The sequence below is a fragment of the Phlebotomus papatasi genome, chromosome 1 (genome assembly GCF_024763615.1).
Source record: "Phlebotomus papatasi isolate M1 chromosome 1, Ppap_2.1, whole genome shotgun sequence".
Lineage (NCBI taxonomy): Eukaryota > Metazoa > Arthropoda > Insecta > Diptera > Psychodidae > Phlebotomus > Phlebotomus papatasi.
In genome coordinates, this window is record NC_077222.1 from 50,934,483 (window position 1) to 50,953,188 (window position 18,706).

General features: G+C 34.2%; 1 protein-coding gene across 1 annotated transcript; it reads right to left on the reverse strand.

Annotated features, from left to right (window-relative positions):
* Positions 1–6,162: 6,162 nt before the first annotated feature.
* Positions 6,163–6,906, reverse strand: LOC129805920 (NPC intracellular cholesterol transporter 2-like). Its single transcript, XM_055854175.1, has 2 exons — positions 6,689–6,906; positions 6,163–6,575 (listed from the first exon to the last, which is right to left on the reverse strand). Exons 1-2 carry the CDS (start codon positions 6,864–6,866, stop codon positions 6,301–6,303), a joined length of 453 nt encoding a protein of 150 aa, XP_055710150.1. The 5' UTR covers positions 6,867–6,906; the 3' UTR covers positions 6,163–6,300.
* Positions 6,907–18,706: the final 11,800 nt, after the last annotated feature.

Consider the following 18,706-nt stretch of genomic DNA (forward strand, 5'->3'; position numbering starts at 1 on the left):
TTAATCACTTTAAATGGCTATTTTTTAATCGATTTAGTTAATTTTGGATTATTTGGAAAGATTTTAAAATATCTTATTCGGCTATATCTGTCCAAATCTGTAATGATTTGGTCAAGTAATCATATTTTTCGAAAAGTATTTGTTAGAAAGTTCATCCTATAACTAATTCCAAATTTTCTAACACTGTAAATTGTTTAGAAGTTTCGTAAATAGGATCAGAACTATAAATTGTTAAATTTGTAATTTTCCTTAAAGAAAATTGCAGCTTTAAATGCCTGAAAACAGTGCAAATCATCATAGATTCTGCGGGGTAATTCATTATCCTCTGATTAGATGGTGAGATACTTTGAAGCAAAGCGTACCTTTTCGACTGTGAATTACCCATTTCATCGTCGTAAAACGTCTCATGTAATTGTCGAATCATTTCAAAAGCCCGAAGAAGGTGGAGAAATTCATTTATTTCATACAACCATCCCCTCAACATTCACAGAGAGATTCATTTCAATTAATGTGCTTGCGACACATGCTGAATGCTGGAAACTTCTGCGGTTGCCGCCAATTTTGCGAGTCACGTTGTGTAAATCCATCCTTTCGCGAAAAGCTGTCTTCATTTGGTAGTTCACCACATAAAAATATGCAGGATCCAGGAATGTTCTTCGGTTGGGAGATGTAGAAGGTAGTATTCACATACTTAAAGCATTTGTCAACGCACATTGCTCCTTAAATAATTTTATGACTATGTGACACTGACTCAGTACTCATAGTTTCTTCATCATCCTTCTTCCAGCCATACAGAACTTCCGTCCAACGTCCAAAACTCTCAGTCATCTACGCGTTGATGATGAAAACTCACCAGTAAATCCTCTGGAGAAAATCCTTGGGAAATTCGTGGAGGAGCGAGCGAGAGAGTTACCGTGTGTTAGCAATTGTCGTTATACTGCTGCAGGTGAAGCTGTACATGTTTCTGCTTTTAAACATTTTGCGGAAATAAAATGAGTTTTATTAATATAACGTGTATACTTACCCCTCGTATCCATGTTGAATGTCGCTTAAGAGACCCTTTATTGCGTTTCATGGGTGACATACATATTGGGCAAATGTATTTTAGCACTCTCTATCGAAATGCCTAGATGGGTCATTTGGGGTCACCGGAGCCCTGATACCAAGTGTATACCCTTCCATAATGGACACGACATCGTCCTCAACCTCATGTTTTGGTCCACTTTCTTTAAATTACACTACATATGTGGAGGTAGTCAAATCCCCCATAGAATATGTGACTGACCCTCCAATCTCACACTCAACTCCAACTCCATTTTATTCACATTTTCAACAAACTTCCACTAAAATCGGTGATTTCATACTTTTGACTTTTCAATTTATGTTCCAGACACGTGTTTTTTTGAATTAGAGAATTTCAATGGACTTCGGCTGGAAAAAGGCTACGATAGTTTCATAGAGTTCACCGTTATTCATTGTCATTCAAAATTTTAAAATAGATCTTTAATAAAGTCTTTTAAAAAGCTGAGATTTGCAATATGCAATAAATCCACTTAAGCTTATGGTAACCGAGATTCTTTACTGACAACCTTGAAATGTGTGGAAATTCGATAGTGAACTACATTTTGATTTAATTTAGTTGTAATTTAATTTAGTTCTATCAAATTTTGTGTAATGAATGTGAATTTTGATTTCATAAAATTTTTGCGACATAGTTCTGTCGCAATCTTCAGTAAAATAAAGAACATTTTACGAAATTAAAAATCATTTCCTTTTTTCTGAAATATTTCGCATATGTTTAACTTATTTTGTCGCACTTCAAATTAGATTTAACTAAATTGAGTTCTGATATTCAAAAGAAGAAGAAGACTGCAAAAAAATGGAAAATACATTCAAAACTTTGAAGAAAGAAAGTGATGTGAATTTTGATGTAAGGAAATTTTCCTGTTATTTTACTGCTCGAATTCAAAGAGAAAATAGTTATATAATCGTTTTTTTTTTTTCAACTTGTCACCGTCCTGAAACTTAAACTGTAAAGGATATCGACTTCCGATCTTCGATGACCCGCTATAAAAAAACAATATCTCCAGACTTTTTTCTTTTCTCCCACCACCTCCCCCTTCCAACCAGATCAAAACTATGTTTTTTTTTGTTTTTTTCTTTTTTCAAAATTGGCCCAAGCTTTTTCAATGATTTTCGGATATGTTTTAGAGGTAGTTCAAGCAAACATTTCGTCCAAACATACCTATGACCGGAAAATTCGCCATTTTGAATTATAGAAGGTTAAAGGTCAACCACTTTGGAGGGCTCATTTTTCAACCGATTTGGTTAAATATGGATTTTTTGAACAGGTATTGAAAACTCGGTTGCATCGGTTTTCATCGGTAATGAATCGGTTAAGTAATGATTTTTTTTGATTTTCTAATCCTTTCTGATTATGATTCAATTTTGTCTCTATTAAACCAGTAAGCACCAAAAGATCATGCGAAAACCTAATTCACGAAAACCTAATGACTATCTCCTAAGATGGAGCATTTCGCAAAGCTGGGAAGCTTTGCAAGCTCTATTTTGAACGGAACGGGATGGACTTTATCATAAAATCAATGTGAAGATGAAATTGTATGATGATAACGGAGTTATCACACTAGAGAATTTCACATTAAAGTTAAAGTGAAAAATTGCTCATTGAAACTTCTAGAACCACTCGAAATCGCAAATTTAGTCAGGACACATAGAATTGCTCAATGTCTCGATGACACACGGGTTGGCAGATGAGTGTTTTTGTTTTTGAAGCATTTCAGTCGTTTGAGCGAAAATGTGTGATTTTAATGAAGAATAGGAATTTTTCCTCCTGTACGCTACTTTTATGTCCTGGAAAATCCCGCCAAGCGAGAAGAAAGATGATGTGGGCGAGAGATTAGATCCTAACGCGAAACGCGACCTTCACATGGTGTCGTTGAAAATCTCTGGTGCGATTTTTTTTGGACATAATAATTTTCTCAGGATGACTACGGAATAATTTAAAGAGCTGCTTCAAATCGTAGGGTTTTATTTTCTAAAGAAGACTATGAAAATGAGGGAGCCAATATCACCCAAATCCCGACTGAGGTGTGAGTTCCAGCGATTGGTGACTCAATTTGTCGCAAAACGGCCTGAAGACCATCAGATCGTCTGCCTCTATTTTTGTATTCCCGGAAGTTGTAGTCCCAAATGACGGATTCCTGATGCACAGCCTCAATTAATTCGGCCACCATCTCATTTGACCACAAAATCCCAGAAGTTTATGAAGGAATATAAAATATAGGTCGAATATATTTTTGTTTAGCTTTTGTCCTACTTATCCTCTGCACAGATCTTTTTCAATTCTTTTGTCCTTTCTCCATCTCGTGTGAGATAAATAGTAGGTATTAGCACTACTTTTTATCACAATTTAATCACAAACGAATTGGTGAGAAAATTGTGGCACAGAAACTACCCTAAAGACTGCAATAAAATAGTATCTGATGAAAATTTAATGAGCAAATTTTGCTCATAAATTTGCTCAATTTTCATTAATTTGCTCATTAATTATCAATAGTATTTATGCCATTTTAATCTTTTTAAACCAATTTTTGTGACTCGAGTCCACTTATTTATCACTAAATGAATCGATTTCTAAAAGCTCTTGACGAAAATTGCACATTAGGAATTAGGACACATATCAGCAACAATTAATGTGAATCACATTAAAATTTTAATGTGAAATTCTCTAGTGTGATACCACGGTGAGGCGCAGTTCAATCTATAAATGGGTGAAAAAACCCAATTTTGAAGCTGCCCCAATTCAAGTTGCCCCATTTTCCCATACAGAGTGGTGATTAAAAAAAAACTCAATGTTCATAAACATATCGGTTTCTAAACACCAGATAAATAGTTTGTTCAAGTTAGCTCAGGTCAGAGTACATTACGATAGAGCAGAGTATATCCCCTACTTGGAATACCGTCGTTGCGGGTGACTTTGCACTCTGCTGTTCGTGAGAGCTTGAACAATTCTAGCACTTATTGATAGTCTTCGCCGATCCGGTCTACCATGTCAAAGTATTTAGGGATATGTTAAGTACCAAGTAAGGTACAATGATCCTCAAAAGGATTCTTGTGGTTTCAGTTATAGTCAATGAAATCCTAGTATAGGTATTTTGTCAAAAAACGACTCCGCGAAAAAGTTATCTGAAGATGCAATTGCAAAATCGATTTCAGAGTAGTAAATTGCCCAAATCTATTCTAAATTTATCTGGCTAGAATAATCCACTTCGATTTTGTTGATTATTTTTATTAAAATATTTTTTTCCCTATTATCTTTCTAAGAACGCATGATTTATGTTATAAAATCGCATATAATGGTCTTTCTAAAGCTTTATTATAAAAGTATTTGGCTAAAAATTATCCAATTTTTTGATAATTTAAGAGAAAGTGACCGAGATCTACAAGATGGTGTGGTCGCCATCTTGGTTTGACGTTTCTGTCCGCCATTTTGAATAACTGTCAAAACAAAAATTTCATCCGATTGAGCTGAAATTTTAGTATGTTCTAGCTGATGTCAAAACCTTTTCAGAACATATATAACATACGACCTAGGTCAAGCGATTGCCTGGATACAGGAGCTCCAAGTTCAAAATTTTGACATTTTCATGAATACAGAACTACAGAGAGCTTCTTTTATCGAAATCATCACAAAAAAGACAGTACTATCGTTAGGCGATGAGACCTAAATAACAAACAAAAAGAAAAGTAATGTTTTTATTTATAACAGCATATTATTTGAAGATCTGAAAAACTGTTTTTGCAAAAATGAAAAAATGAAAAAATTAATAAATACACTTTTCAATTTTTTTTGTTTTAATTATGTAAGAGTAAATAAATATATAAAATAAAAGCCTCAACCATTTTTAATGGTTACTGAGGCATTTCATTTAGATTTTAAAATTAAGGATTAGTAAATAAGGATCGCCAAAATATGATGATTTCAAAATTTTAAAATTTGAGCCTCTGTATCTAGGTAAATACTTGACGTAGACTGGGACATAGATACGTTCTGAAAAGGTCTCGACATCAGCTACAACATACTAAAATTTCAACCCAATCGGACCAGTTTTAGGTTTTGACAGTTATTTAAAATGGCGGACAGAAACGTCAAATCAAGATGGCGATCATGTCATCTTGTAGATCTCGTGCATATTACCCTTAGATGTAAAGATCTTCATTGTCGTTTATTATCAGAAATTGTTGATTTTTTAGTATTTATTAAAAGGTGCAAAGTCACCCGCACCTTATCCCCAGTGCAAGCCTTTTTTCTTGATTTTTTTAAACTTAGTAAAATTTTATAAAATTAATGCTAGTGGCACAAAATCCATTCATTTACAACTGAATACAAATAATTTTACTCAAGAACCCCCCTCCCTTCACTTTAACTATCTACTTTTAGAGAGCAAAGTTGAAAAATAGCGAAAAAACGTGCAAAGTCACCCACAACGACGGTACCTATATTTGCAAAGGTCTCGACCACAAACATGATATCAAATTTCTTCAAAATCGAATAATAAAAGTATAGTCAAATTTATTTATAATATTATATTATTCTTCATAGTTTACGTCAAGGTACATCAAGGATGAAAATCGGCCTATTAAAAAGATCACAGACTTCGTTACAACCGTTACAATATATCAAAATTTCATCGAAATTGCAAACGCGAATTTGAGATTTAATTTTCGAACTATCTGGATTTTTTTATACAGTACCCAACCCATGTGTTGATTTTAATGTATTTTCAATTTTCAAAAGATATTAAATTTCATAACAGCAATATTTCCACCTGTCAATAAATTCATACATAATTGGGTGAATATCCGAAGGGTTCTTAAAAAATGAGTGATCCAAACCACAGGAAACAGAGTCATTGGAAAAACAGAAGACTTTGTTAGTCATTATATCTTTGTAGGCCTCACTTTGGTAGAAATAACCAGGTGATGTGCAAAAGAGCCATATAATAAAAATTGATTTAGCGTTTGGCAGAAGAGCAGAGGAATTCATAATAGAAGTGAGTAATTGTGTCCCGGTGAGTATTGAAAAGATATTTCCTTCCCGCGGTGACAGGTAATCAAAGAAAATTAATGAGAAAAATATCGTTGAGATTGAATACAGTAAAATTTATTGTGGGAGGTCGTAAAGTGATAAACAGGTGTCACCAATAATGGTATTAGAGTAAATCCATTGATTAGAGTTGATATCGCAATTATGTTATCATGGTTAGTGAGGCAGTCTTTCTATCCACGTACCGCTGTGATCGTGACCCGGACACAGCTGAATGTTCCTTGGCTATCTTGTAGAGCAACTTCCACGGGCATATTGCGCACAGCTGGATAATTTGCACTCACGGGCAGTTCAAAATTGTACGTCACCGTCGTTCCGGCTGCTATTGGGCATCTAGCATTCGCAATGTGATCACATCCCCTCTGTATTTCCGGAGGCAGTTCGTAGGGTATGCCGATACCCAGGAGAAAGGCCGTGGCCACAGGTGTCAGTGTTGTAATTTCTCGTGCTGAAAGTCGAATGAGAAAAGGAATTCACAGGAGTGTCAAAGATTTTTTTTTAATCCATAGGAAACCATTTGCAATAGCGTGATAATAAATCATTTCATGTGAAAATACTTACGAGCTGTGAAAATTATTTCCATTTGTGCACTTTGACCCAACTGAACATTGCAAGGAGTACTATCGCAGCCAACAACGGTAGTTCTCGTTGGCATTTCGTGACCTGAATTGCACCTCAAGAGTCCCTGCGTAGCCAGAATTGCAGGAATCACGGTGGCAAGAATCAAGAATCGAATCATTCTAACACTCAGATTGTGGCAAAGAATAAAGAATTCACTTCACGTGATGAAGGAAAAATGACTTCAAACATCCGTTGGTCATTGCCTTTTTATAGTAAGGTTTTGCTAAGAAGTATATAATGCTTCACTATATAATTACTCGGAATCCCACACTTTAGTCTCCAGGTGCTTGATAATGAATTCAGATCAGTTGAACAGGTGTTCAAGATTATGTAAAATAATTATATCGTAAATTATCCTATAATACCTCTGATAAGGTTCTGGTATGCATTGGTTTTTGAGAGGTTGTCAGATTGTTTACAAGAACAAATATATAATAAATACATATATACAAATTTTCACATTGATTGTTAAAAATTAGATTATTACTTACATAAAGTATTATATTTACTGTATATAAATATATAACAAAATCATTATTGTAAATTTTTCTAAAGGAAGAGCAATATTTTCAATAGTCCCATTACAAGTTTTTAAAATCACAATAGTTGTCTTTACATTGAGTAGCTTCGTAGATTCGATTAAACTAAATCTGTTCTAAAATTTGAATTGAGAAGTTAAGGTCAAATGCAGACCTATTCGGCAGGGATCACTCTATTTGATAGTTTCGCGAAAATATTGAAATTTATTTAATGTAACTAATTGAAAGTTAAGTAATAATGACGTTTTTTCATCTACCTTCTTTTACACTGAAAAAACTATTTTGTAAAATTGTTCGTAATTTGTGAATTTCTATAGGGGACTTAGGAAATTCTCGTAAATTGTATAACCTACAAACAAGTTCGTAAAAGTTTGTACTTTTTTATAAACATTGTTCGTAATGTAATCACTTGACAAGCATTTTTTTGTTCTTTCACAAATATTTGTTCGTAGATTTTTGTTTGCCCGGAAAAAATTTAGGTACAAATGACAATATTTTACGAACTTCTTTTGTGTGTTTACTAACATTTACGAACGAATATTTGTAAAAGTACGAGAATGCACGTCAAATGATCATTTTACGAACAATAAAACTACAAACTTTTTTTGGGTTATACGATTTACGAGAATTTCGCAAGACCCTAGCGGAAATTCACAAACATTTACGAACAATTTTACAAAATATTTTTTTCTGTGTATAGGTGTTTAAATTTTGTATCCCTAATGGTTCAAATTAGGATACCAATGTTTGTATACCTATTTTTGTCGGATACATCTTAACCGTTCCAAATAAATAACGAACTAGTAAATGTGTTTTATAATTATTTAATTTAATAATTAATTTTGTAAGTTATATTTGATACATTTTTAAGTCTCTACCTGAAAGAAAACCTAAATTTATTTTTGCTTTCCTTTTTATAATCTCTTGATTAGATTTCTTATTCTCGTATGAATATCGGTTTGGAAATGTGTTTTCGTGTATCCATCTGTACTCTACTTATAATATTTCCTTTTACAATATTTAAACAAAGGGTTTGCACAATTCTGAAAAATTATAAACTATCTCTTAAGGAAGAAATATCTATGTGCTAATCTATATATAATATAATTATATACGAAAGATTAAGTTTCGAAATATTAGTTAAAATTCACAATTTTTAAGATAGATTGCTTAATCCCCCTTTCTTAAAAACCGTTTTGTAGCCCTCCAAAACCAATGAACCGCCTATCATGAAAACTTAGTTATTTGGAATTATTATTATTACCACATTAGGCACTGGTAAAAATAAAAGGGTCAAATTGACCCTTTTCAAAAGGATGGATCGTATTTGACCCTTTGAAAGGTTCACTTTTGTATCACTTGAAATTTAGTATGCACATTTATCACGAATAATCATGTTTTATTGTAAACTTATTACTGATATCATATTTCTCTCATCTGAGCGAACACCAAAGATCACTTTTTCATTGTTTTTTTATTCGTTTATTCCGGAATTAAATAGATGTCAAAATCGTGACCCTTTTGAAGGGTTCCTGGTGACCCTTTCAAAGAGTCAAATATGATCCATCCTTTGGAAAAGGGTCAATTTGACCCTTTTATTTTTACCAGTGGGCCTTTTTGGTAATCGATTTTGAACTAATATAAATAAACTTAATAAGAAATGTCTAAATGGCCAGATGAAATGGTTCAAATTGATTAGCACTGTGCTTTACCTTAAATTATTTTACAATATAAAGTATACACACCCAAAAGCCAGGAGATAAGAAAATTACCGGAGATGTCTATCTTGTGGGTATTCTGGAAATCAAGATTTAACAAGTGTTGAAAAACAGGGTAAACTCCCTAATAAATCTCACTTAAAAGAATGACAAGGTTCATTATGACATTGTCATTATTACGTTCTTCATTAAATTCTATAATTAATGGGAAAAAAATCAGAACAGTTGTATCTCATTAATTTATCAAGAATGTTTCTCATACAAAGCATAGATATATGTAATTACTCGAAGAGCCTGAACCAAAACTAGCTTTGGTCTTTTGCATGCCAAAGAGATATTTATGTGCTTAAAATAGTATTATGGAAAATAATTGTGGTTATGAACCCTCAAAATGGGAAGTTTCGTTGCATCACAGTTTAGTGTTGGTTTTAGTGTCCTAACCCCAAAATCAATGTTACTTATACTATATACGTACCATACAGCTCTTGTGGATCAAGTGAATGCGGTTTGTCTACAGTTCATCAATTTTCAACGTGCCAGTTTTGCCTGTGGTCACTCCTAAATGCCACGGAGAGTGAGTTAAGAGATGCCATTCTCGATTGAAATACATACACAGGAAACAACTTTCTTCCCTTTTTGCTCAAACCATCAGCAACAATCAATATTTAAATCCATGGTATTGGAGGACAACAAAACATTGATAATATAGAATTGGGAAAATGTAATAGTATCTTTTGACACTTGTTATTGTTCTTTGTCGTATTTAATTTGGTAATTCTAAACCGTAAAGATTGTTTTATTAACTCAAACTTATTAATGAATACGTCTATTTTGTAAATATTATATATTTGTGTGAAATTTTTGGAAAATTCTCACAAAACAATTCGGTTCCAAAGGAGAATGGTCAAAAGTAGGGGAAACCGGGGTAAAATTAGCCACGTATAGTATTAGATAGTAGTATCTTATAGTTTGCCTTCGAAGGAATATTGGGGAAATCACTCTTTATTCCAAATATATACTTCCCTTACTATTCATTGAAATATGTATCAGCCTCATACAAATATTTTTTGTACAAATTATAAGCAATTAATAATTTCATTTGGTGGCTAATTTTACCCCGGTCTCCCCTATATGGGCGCTGGTCCCGGAATCGCCACAAACGAGAATAGGCGCATTTTGTAGGTACTGATATAAGATTGAAAAATTGGCGGGACCCAGGACGATAAACGCTGGGAGTCCTTGTAAAAATGCCTTTATCCTTTCGATAAATCGCTGTTTTGACAACGAATTACGCAAGAACGGCTAAAGTGATCTTGATGAAATTCGGTATAGGGTCACTGTATGACTTAAAGTTTTTATCCATGCATATCACCCCCTGCCCCCACCCTCCATTCTGATAGCCCCCATACAAAATGGGGGCGCTTTACCTTATAGCTCCTTTCCAAGAGGAGGTATAAAGCTGAAATTGGGTAAGGGAACAAAGCTTAGGGAAGACTTCTAAACCATGTATAATATCTCCCTCCACTGGCCCCCTTTCTGGTAGCTCTCATACAAAATGAGAGCATTTCACCTTATAACTCCTTTCTGAGAAAAGATAGGAAGTTGAAATACAGCATGAAAACAAGGCTTAAAGAAGACTTTTTAACCATACTGACCAAACTCTTCCTCCATCACCCCTTCTGGTAGCCCCCATACAAAATAAGACTATTTTACCTTATAACTCCTTTCTAAGAGGAGGCAGAAATCTGTAATTCGACTAGATGTCTATAAATGCATATAAAATCTAGAAAATTATTGTTAACATTATTAGTTATTCATTTTTTTTCATTCTTTTACAAACCAACTACTTCTCAGAAAGGAGGTCAAAATGCTCTCATTTTGTATAGGATTACTAGAAGGGGTGGTGGAGGAGCGGGTTAACATGCATGGTTGAAAAGTCTTCTATAAGTATTGTTCCCTTGTTGAATATCAGCTTTCTACATCGTCTTAGAAAGGAGTTATAAGGTAAAGCGCCCCCATTTTGTATTAGGGCTACCAGAACGGAGGGTGGAGGGAGGGGGCGGTATGCATGGATAAAAACTTTAAGTCATACAGTGACCCTATACCGAATTTCATCAAGATCACTTTAGCAGTTCTTGTATAATTCGTAGTCAAAACAACGATTTTTTGGAAGGATAAAGGCCGTTTTTACAAGGACTCCCAGCGTTTATCGTCCTGGATCCCGGCATTTTTCTCAACCTTATATCAATATTTTCAAAATGCGTCTACTGTAATGCGTGTATGAAGATGAACCAGCGCCCATATACTTTTGATCATTCTTCATCATTGTAAAAAATAGTTTTTATGCTCTAGAACTGTTCCTCCATGGTTTAGAACATTGATCCCAGAACAAAAGTTGTTACCTATACTAATGTCTATCCAATGACATAGGTCCCGTTCGTGGCGATTCCGGGACCGGATTTGACCATTCTCCTTTAGATGAATTATCAAATATCCCCCAAAATTGCTTTTCTCCTTATATTTATTTTACTTTGATCTTTCATTCGTAGAAAATTTTAGTCATCGCACTAGAATTTGATTTGTTTCTGAAGAACTTACCACATATTTGGGGCAGAGATGCATCCTCATGGAACATCCTTCTTGATACTCGGGGAATTCGTGGTATTTTAGTGGAAGTTTAATTGAAATGATTCAACTTCAAACATTTGGTTGAAATGCAAAATGTAAATGAGTGAATTTGCTTTACGTCAGAGAGCATCCAATTTTAATGAAAATAAACATCTAATAGTTGAACATTTCATGTTTAGAATTAATCATATTTTCTGCCTTTATAGTAGAAATCATGAAAATTCAATGAATATCTCACGGCATTTTCCACACTATAATTGGAATTGATTGTACCAAAGGATTACCTTTAAATATGCTTAAATATGCTGGAAGATATTTGAAATTCGTGATGAGCCGTGTATCAAAATCACTTGAAAATGTGTTGAGTTACAGTGTGGCTAAAGACTCTATTTAAAATTAGAAAAACAAATCTAAATGTTAATAATTTGGAATATTAATTTTTTTTCATTTAACAGACAATAATGATAAATAATAAGAATGCTGGTACAACATTTCATAGAACCGGTGAAAATAGGGGATGTAGAGTAGCTTAAAAAAAAACTGATTTTTCCCAAAGCTTTCGGCTCGAACTAAAAGCCTTCCTCAGTGGCTAGGCGGGAAAGAGACCGTTTTAAATTTTAATGCAACTTTTAGAACTTATTCAAATCTTGAGATTTTCTAATTTGTCAGGAGGTCTGAGGGTTCGCAGGGCATAGGATTATTTAAAGTTCAGCACCTGAATCCCATGCCCTGTGAACCCTGTCTGATATTTTAATCAATGGAATTTCACTGGTTTGAAAAGGTATTGAAGTGGCATGACCTACAACGTCATTGTACATTTTACTAAAACTCTATAGAGTAGGGGTTTGGTGTAATATTAGAAATCTGACTCTAATAGGGATAAGCGGTTGAAAATGGTGATAATGCTGATGGGAAATGTGAAGTTTCGATTTTTTGTCGTTTTTGTCCGTCTGTCCATCCTGCCGTTACCACACCTAGAGTTATCTCCAAAACCGATTTTTTTTTGAGATTCCTCGGAAAAGAGAACGTATTTCTCAACCGAATAAGATCGTGTTATTGCTTGTTACCTTTTAGGGGGATTCTTTATAGGATTCTCCGCGGGATTGGCGTTCTTCGAGGATCATCGAATGTCTCTGCCGTCATTAGTTATCCGGATGGACTAGGAAAATGAACTCAGCCTCTTGAGGAGAATACTATGATCCGAATTCATTCCGTCAGGGACGTCCAGATTATTCATCACCGTTAGAATCACTCATATTGTATATACAGCATTTCTCGACTTCTTTCTTTCCCATCCCATAATGAGAGTTTTAATTACATAAATTTCCGGATTATTTTCAAATTAAACTCTAAATATCATTCCGCAAATTCTTGAGTCAATATTTTCATTGAAAGTTTTAAAAAGATCATTATACCAGTATACTTATCCCTTTCAATTTATTTGTGAAATAAAATCTTTCATATTACATCCCAAATCATTATTTGAAGACTTAGAGTAAGTGCATCATATTTCGGCATAGTTGCATGCAAGCGCCAAAGTCTTAAGTTTTAAATGTAATAATTTTGATATAAATAGATTTTTTTTGTTACATAGGGTGTGTTGCTTGGAGCCTTGTAGATAGTTTATCGCCGTAAAAATTAAAAAAAAATATTCTTAATACATTTGAAAATGAATAAAAAGTCAAAGCCTTGGGTAATATTTCGGCCACCTTGATTTTCATAGTTTCTTGTCTTTCCGGAATTCTTCCAGTTTTTTCCATATCATCTCGCTCGTCGAAACGACATCTTTTGCTTTGTTTTTGCATTATATAATCTCAAAAGTATACAAAAAGCTAAAAATTCATGGAAATTTGAGGAATAAAAGAAGTGGGCGAAATTGCAATCCTGGCCGAAATTTGGCACACTTATCCTAAGCTTTCTTTCTGAATAAATCTGATGTTTCAATGATCATTGTAAGACCAGTTAGCTGAAAATTAGAGCCAAAGCGAATTCTTTAAGTGCCAAATGTCTAGTTATTCTTTGCTCAGTAGAATTTTGAAGTCTTGATTGAAATGGTAGATTTTTCAGTTGAGGAATTTTCGTTAGAGCCTTTGGTGCTATATTTAATACTTTCACTAATTGAGCGAAATTAGTTTGTGAGAGTGTTCGCTATTCATTTCTTTGGTGTGTTTGAGTAAATTATATCATGGATCAGCAATTCATCAAATTTTAATGATATATCCTGTAATATTGCCAATTTACTACTCTAGAAGCATTTCGTCACACAATAGGGTATAGGCGGTTAGTTTTTGCCCCAATACACAAATTCCCTTTCACCAACCAATATACATAATTTTTGTCCCAAAGTAGTGTTATATATACAATGTATAGAGAAAGCATTGAATAACTTTCTCATATATCAGTTAAATGGAAAACCACGCGCAGTGCGACTAAAACTCTTATCGGGCCACAATTATTTTGTGTCTCGCTTAAATGTGATAAATCAAATTCTGCTAAAATTTACAACATTATTATCATGAAGCTGCTCTCTCTGTCTCTTTTTCTACACTAAAATATATTCACCGCGTACGTATATGTGAAAAGGTATGGTGGAGTGTTTGGAAAACAAACATAGGAAAATTGTTGCGAGCAGGAGTGTATGAAAAGCGGGGGTTGGAAGGTATGACAGTGGCTATATATATAAACAATGGTACTGTTATGGGTGTTGAATATAGAGGGAAAATATTGAAATTACCTGCTGCGATGCAAGAACTATCCCAGGTGGAGGGACCTACACATGCCCACTGGCAATTTATCATGATTCGCATAATTATAAATACACAAAATTGCACTCATGTGTGTATTTTACAAATTCCGGATACGCCATAAAATGTGACATCGTTTTGTCAAACTCTATTGCATTTAATTGCATTTTGGTCTATCACAATTTACAGGAAAATATTTCTTTGTTGTTACTCTGTATAGGATCGTTTGTTTGCCCAATTAAACGCATTAATTATACAGGGATTGCTACATTATTGGGAGAAAACTATTCAAAAACCGCTCAAATTCTAAATCAATTCCATCAATCAATTTGCTAATTTTTGTTTAAGCTCCACTAATTAACATTTTACTAGAAATAGTTACATTTTACATAGAAATTTTGGTTTTCATTTACACTGTAACTTCATTTTATGTTTTTAATGCTCGAACTGCACAAAGGAAACAGTATGAATTTTTATAATTTTACTAATTTAAGGTAAAGTGCCCTCAAGTCGACCGGTTCCTCAATTCGACCGGTAGAGTTATGTATTCAATTTATTTATATTTGCACTAATATTTGGCGAATGATCTAACATTAATAGGTAAATTATCCCATAAGTAAATACGAATGAGTGAAAATTTTATAGAAATTCAACATTAAAACATTCAAATATTGACCACCGGTCGACTCGAGGGCACTTTATCTTATTTATCCCTTGTGAATTTCCATCCTACAATTCTTAAGGATCTGTATTTCAGAAAAGCAACATCACATTAATTGCTTGATATTCGATCGAAAATGTATTGTGATTTCATAACAGGTTTAGTACTGGTTCATTAATCAATAGAAATCGGTTCAATCTTGTCAAACTCAAGCTTGTGCAAATCTTTCAAAAATCCAAATCTTTAATCTTCCCTTGAGGGTTATGTTAAAAAGAGAGATATCAAATTATACATCTCACCAAAATTTAAAAAAAAAATTAGAATAATTAGAAAAGAAATTTCTATAAAGCTGATAATTTTAACCACTGCTATGTATATATACGGAATCCTTCATCTGCGTTGTCCATCGGCAAACACCAAAAAATCCTATCTTCCGTTTTGTATAAACTTGAAATTCATATAAAAAATACCAATGGGTATTTTATGACATTTCTCCTTTTCTCCTAATATCAACGAATCAGAAAGTGGCTGAATTCCAAAGTATAGCCCCGTCAGACCATCAAGGCATCCATAGAAGGCAGTATAGGAATGGGAATCATAACTTTGATATATTGAAAATCATTGGAGCACACTCAGTGTGTCGCATCCATTGAGCCAGAGAGTCCATCTAGTATACAAAAAAAAATACTACATACACTCATATCATATGTAACTTTTATGACTTGGAAAAGCAAGAAGACGTCCACTTGTCGGAAGCAATATTTCACATTTTCTTTACTATTGTGTATATTACTGACAACTTGGAAATTTAATATTGTCTATTCGGTGTATTTTTATTTTCTGATAACTCTGCCACATTTTATGGAAAAGTGGTGAATCTCTGTTGTATGAAAACCAGATGCTTAGATCGACAAGAATGACTATTGGAAGTGGGCGTTTAAAGCACACAGAGAAAAGCCAATAGTCAATAGTATAGATATTGAGGCTTTAATTTCTCTAATTCTATAAAGATCCTAACAATATTTATACGCAACGACCAGGGGCTGATAAGTTAATCCTATAAATGTTGTATTATTTGGAGCCTCTTATGATGACATCAATTAGAATGAGACGGAATTATTGCACCCTATTTCATATAAGGTAAAGTGCCCTAAACATTAATAGGTCAATCATTCCATAAATAATACGAATCAGTGGCAGAGAAATTGACCATACAACATTCAAAAATTGACCACCGGTCGATTTGAGGGCACTTTACCTTAATTTTAACGACTGTAGCAGAATTAGTAATATTTAAATGAAACTGGCCAGGTTAAATAAAAATATTGTTGTGACGTGAAATTATCGTAGAATCTCCCTAAAGCCGTCACAAATAATTCCCTGGCTAAAAGTTAAATAAAAGGCAACAAAATATGCTATTTGCGCTTAAGAGTAAAATTCATGCGAAGTACTCCTATGCCAGCGTGTGACTTTATATCGCGCTGAACGCCGTCGCTTTACCATGGTTTTGTAGCTGTTTTTATTAATCCTCGGATCAAGAGTTTACCTCCGATGGAAGGAGAGACCTGTCAGCCTATTCACTACAGAAGATAATCTAGAGGTCTATGGCAAAGTTAATGCCGTCCAAGAAGTTGGTCCTTTTCTTCCGAGAATATTCGTACCGCCTTGCATAAGCTCCTTTCAAGATTTAAGTAATAAATGGGAAAGTTTGTAATGGAACCTATACCTCGTCACTGTTGTTGTCCTAGTTACTCTAGTTACTAGTCTATTCCTCCCTGTCTGAAGTTCGTAAAGAGTCACTGACAAAGTGGATCTTTAACTGACCGTTTTTACCAAAGCATTAACCAGAAATATTTTTAAGTTTTTAGTTATGTTTTCTATAACTCTATGCTTCTAGGAGACGAGGCTGACCCAGCCTCCGATGGACCGACGGCGTAGACCAGGACGCCAGCTCATTAGGGATGCGGAACTGGAGAACAGTGGCGCGTAACAGGCTCGAGTGGCGACGGATCCTAAGTCAGGCCAAGACCAGTAATTGGTTGTAGCGCCGGTTAAGTAAGTTTCTATAACATATTTTGATACCACGAAATTTCCTCCTTGCACACAACTTTAGACATTTTCTTCGTGAATTCCAAAAAAAAATGACTTTACTTTGATTGTTTATCTATTCATATTCTTAAAGCATGATGAGCTAAAGATGGCTAAAGATTAAGCGTCTCTAAATTGTCTTGGCAATAATACCAGTTTTTCAAAGCTAAATATTTAAAGAAAGCTATAGAGTTTATTTATTATTCGATTAATCCTAGTAAGGATTTTTTTAATATTTGAGTAATATAAATATAAATATTTCAAGTCTGAACTATTTCCAATCAAATATTCCGAAGGATAAACCCAAACTATCAGACACTGATAGTTTAGGATCAGGGTTTATAGGGTCTTTGCAGAACTCTTCTATGCTTGATGCTTTACGGCCAGAAAAGTTGAAATAGTAGGGAAAGGTTTCAAGGCTTCGAATACCTTCTGGCTTCGAACATTTCATATTTTCCCATATTTCTTCAATAAATCTCACGTATCTATGGCAATGTATTTTATTAGAGTCTTAAATGATTTATATTTCCTGAAAAAAATATGTAAAATTCATTAAATAAATATGGGAAACATATGAAAAATTCGAAGCCAGATTATGTGCGAAACCTGAAAGCCTTCCCCTACATAGTTCAGAAATGAGTATTTCAATTTTTCCCAGACTTACCAATTCTGGTAAGAGAACAGAAAAGTTAGGGGACCGTCAGAAATTGAAAATTAATTTTCTGACCGAAAATCCAATTACTAACGTTTCCCATAATATCAGCAAACAGTGGAAAACTAAACATTGAAAAACCTTGAAGAGATCCACACTTCTCTATACAAGTCCTGGCAGATAATTATGAATTAGCTGAATTTTCTAAGCCACAGAAACTCCAGGGTTGAATGATCCATGAGGTGTTGATGTAAGGTAAGTCTCTAATTCCTATTCCATTTATATCGTGCTAATATTAAGTCCTCAATCAATACATTCATGACATCAAACTCTATTAACTGGCGAGCAGTGACAATTTTCTTTATTGAATTAATTACTGTGCACCCCAAGTTGTCCCAGGGGTCCCCTCTCTGCGTCCTGTTGGGGCTGTCTCGTTCCTCTCATCCCTCTGCCCATGTGTAAAAATCAGATCCAATCAATTTCAGCCCCCGTTCTCCATCCAGGGACTCGTTCATACCAATTCTCGGTGATTTTGTTGTGCTTGGAACATGAACTGGAGGCAGCCTCTGGGAAACGTGGATGAGGAAGAAGTGACACCCTTCCCCTTCCAATGACATTATGTATATATTCCTTCCGCAATTGGAGGATCTATGGAGTGTTATTTTCTGCCGGTAGTTAATTGAAATCCCTGCTCGATCCCTTTTATGAACAAGCTAAGGAGAGAAGAAAATCGTATCATGTCGATGTCAAAGTGAATACTCCTCCGTGATGACTTCTCAATGACGGTGAGACATAACATAGGGGAGGACTTGCTATATGTACACATCTATGATTGCCATGTTATGTATATAACATGACAAAGTGTTTCATCTTTAAAGAAATTTGAATCCTAGATATTTGCCGTACACATATAAAGTGAGTTACAAAA

What these genes read in the sequence shown, in the direction of transcription:
- LOC129805920 (XM_055854175.1), bottom strand. Translation starts at nt 6,866, where the DNA reads ATGATTCGATTCTTGATTCTTGCCACCGTGATTCCTGCAATTCTGGCT. An exon ending in GGAAATAATTTTCACAGCTC is followed by an intron (nt 6,576 to 6,688) that starts GTAAGTATTTTC and finishes TTCGACTTTCAG; the next exon opens with CACGAGAAATTACAACACTG.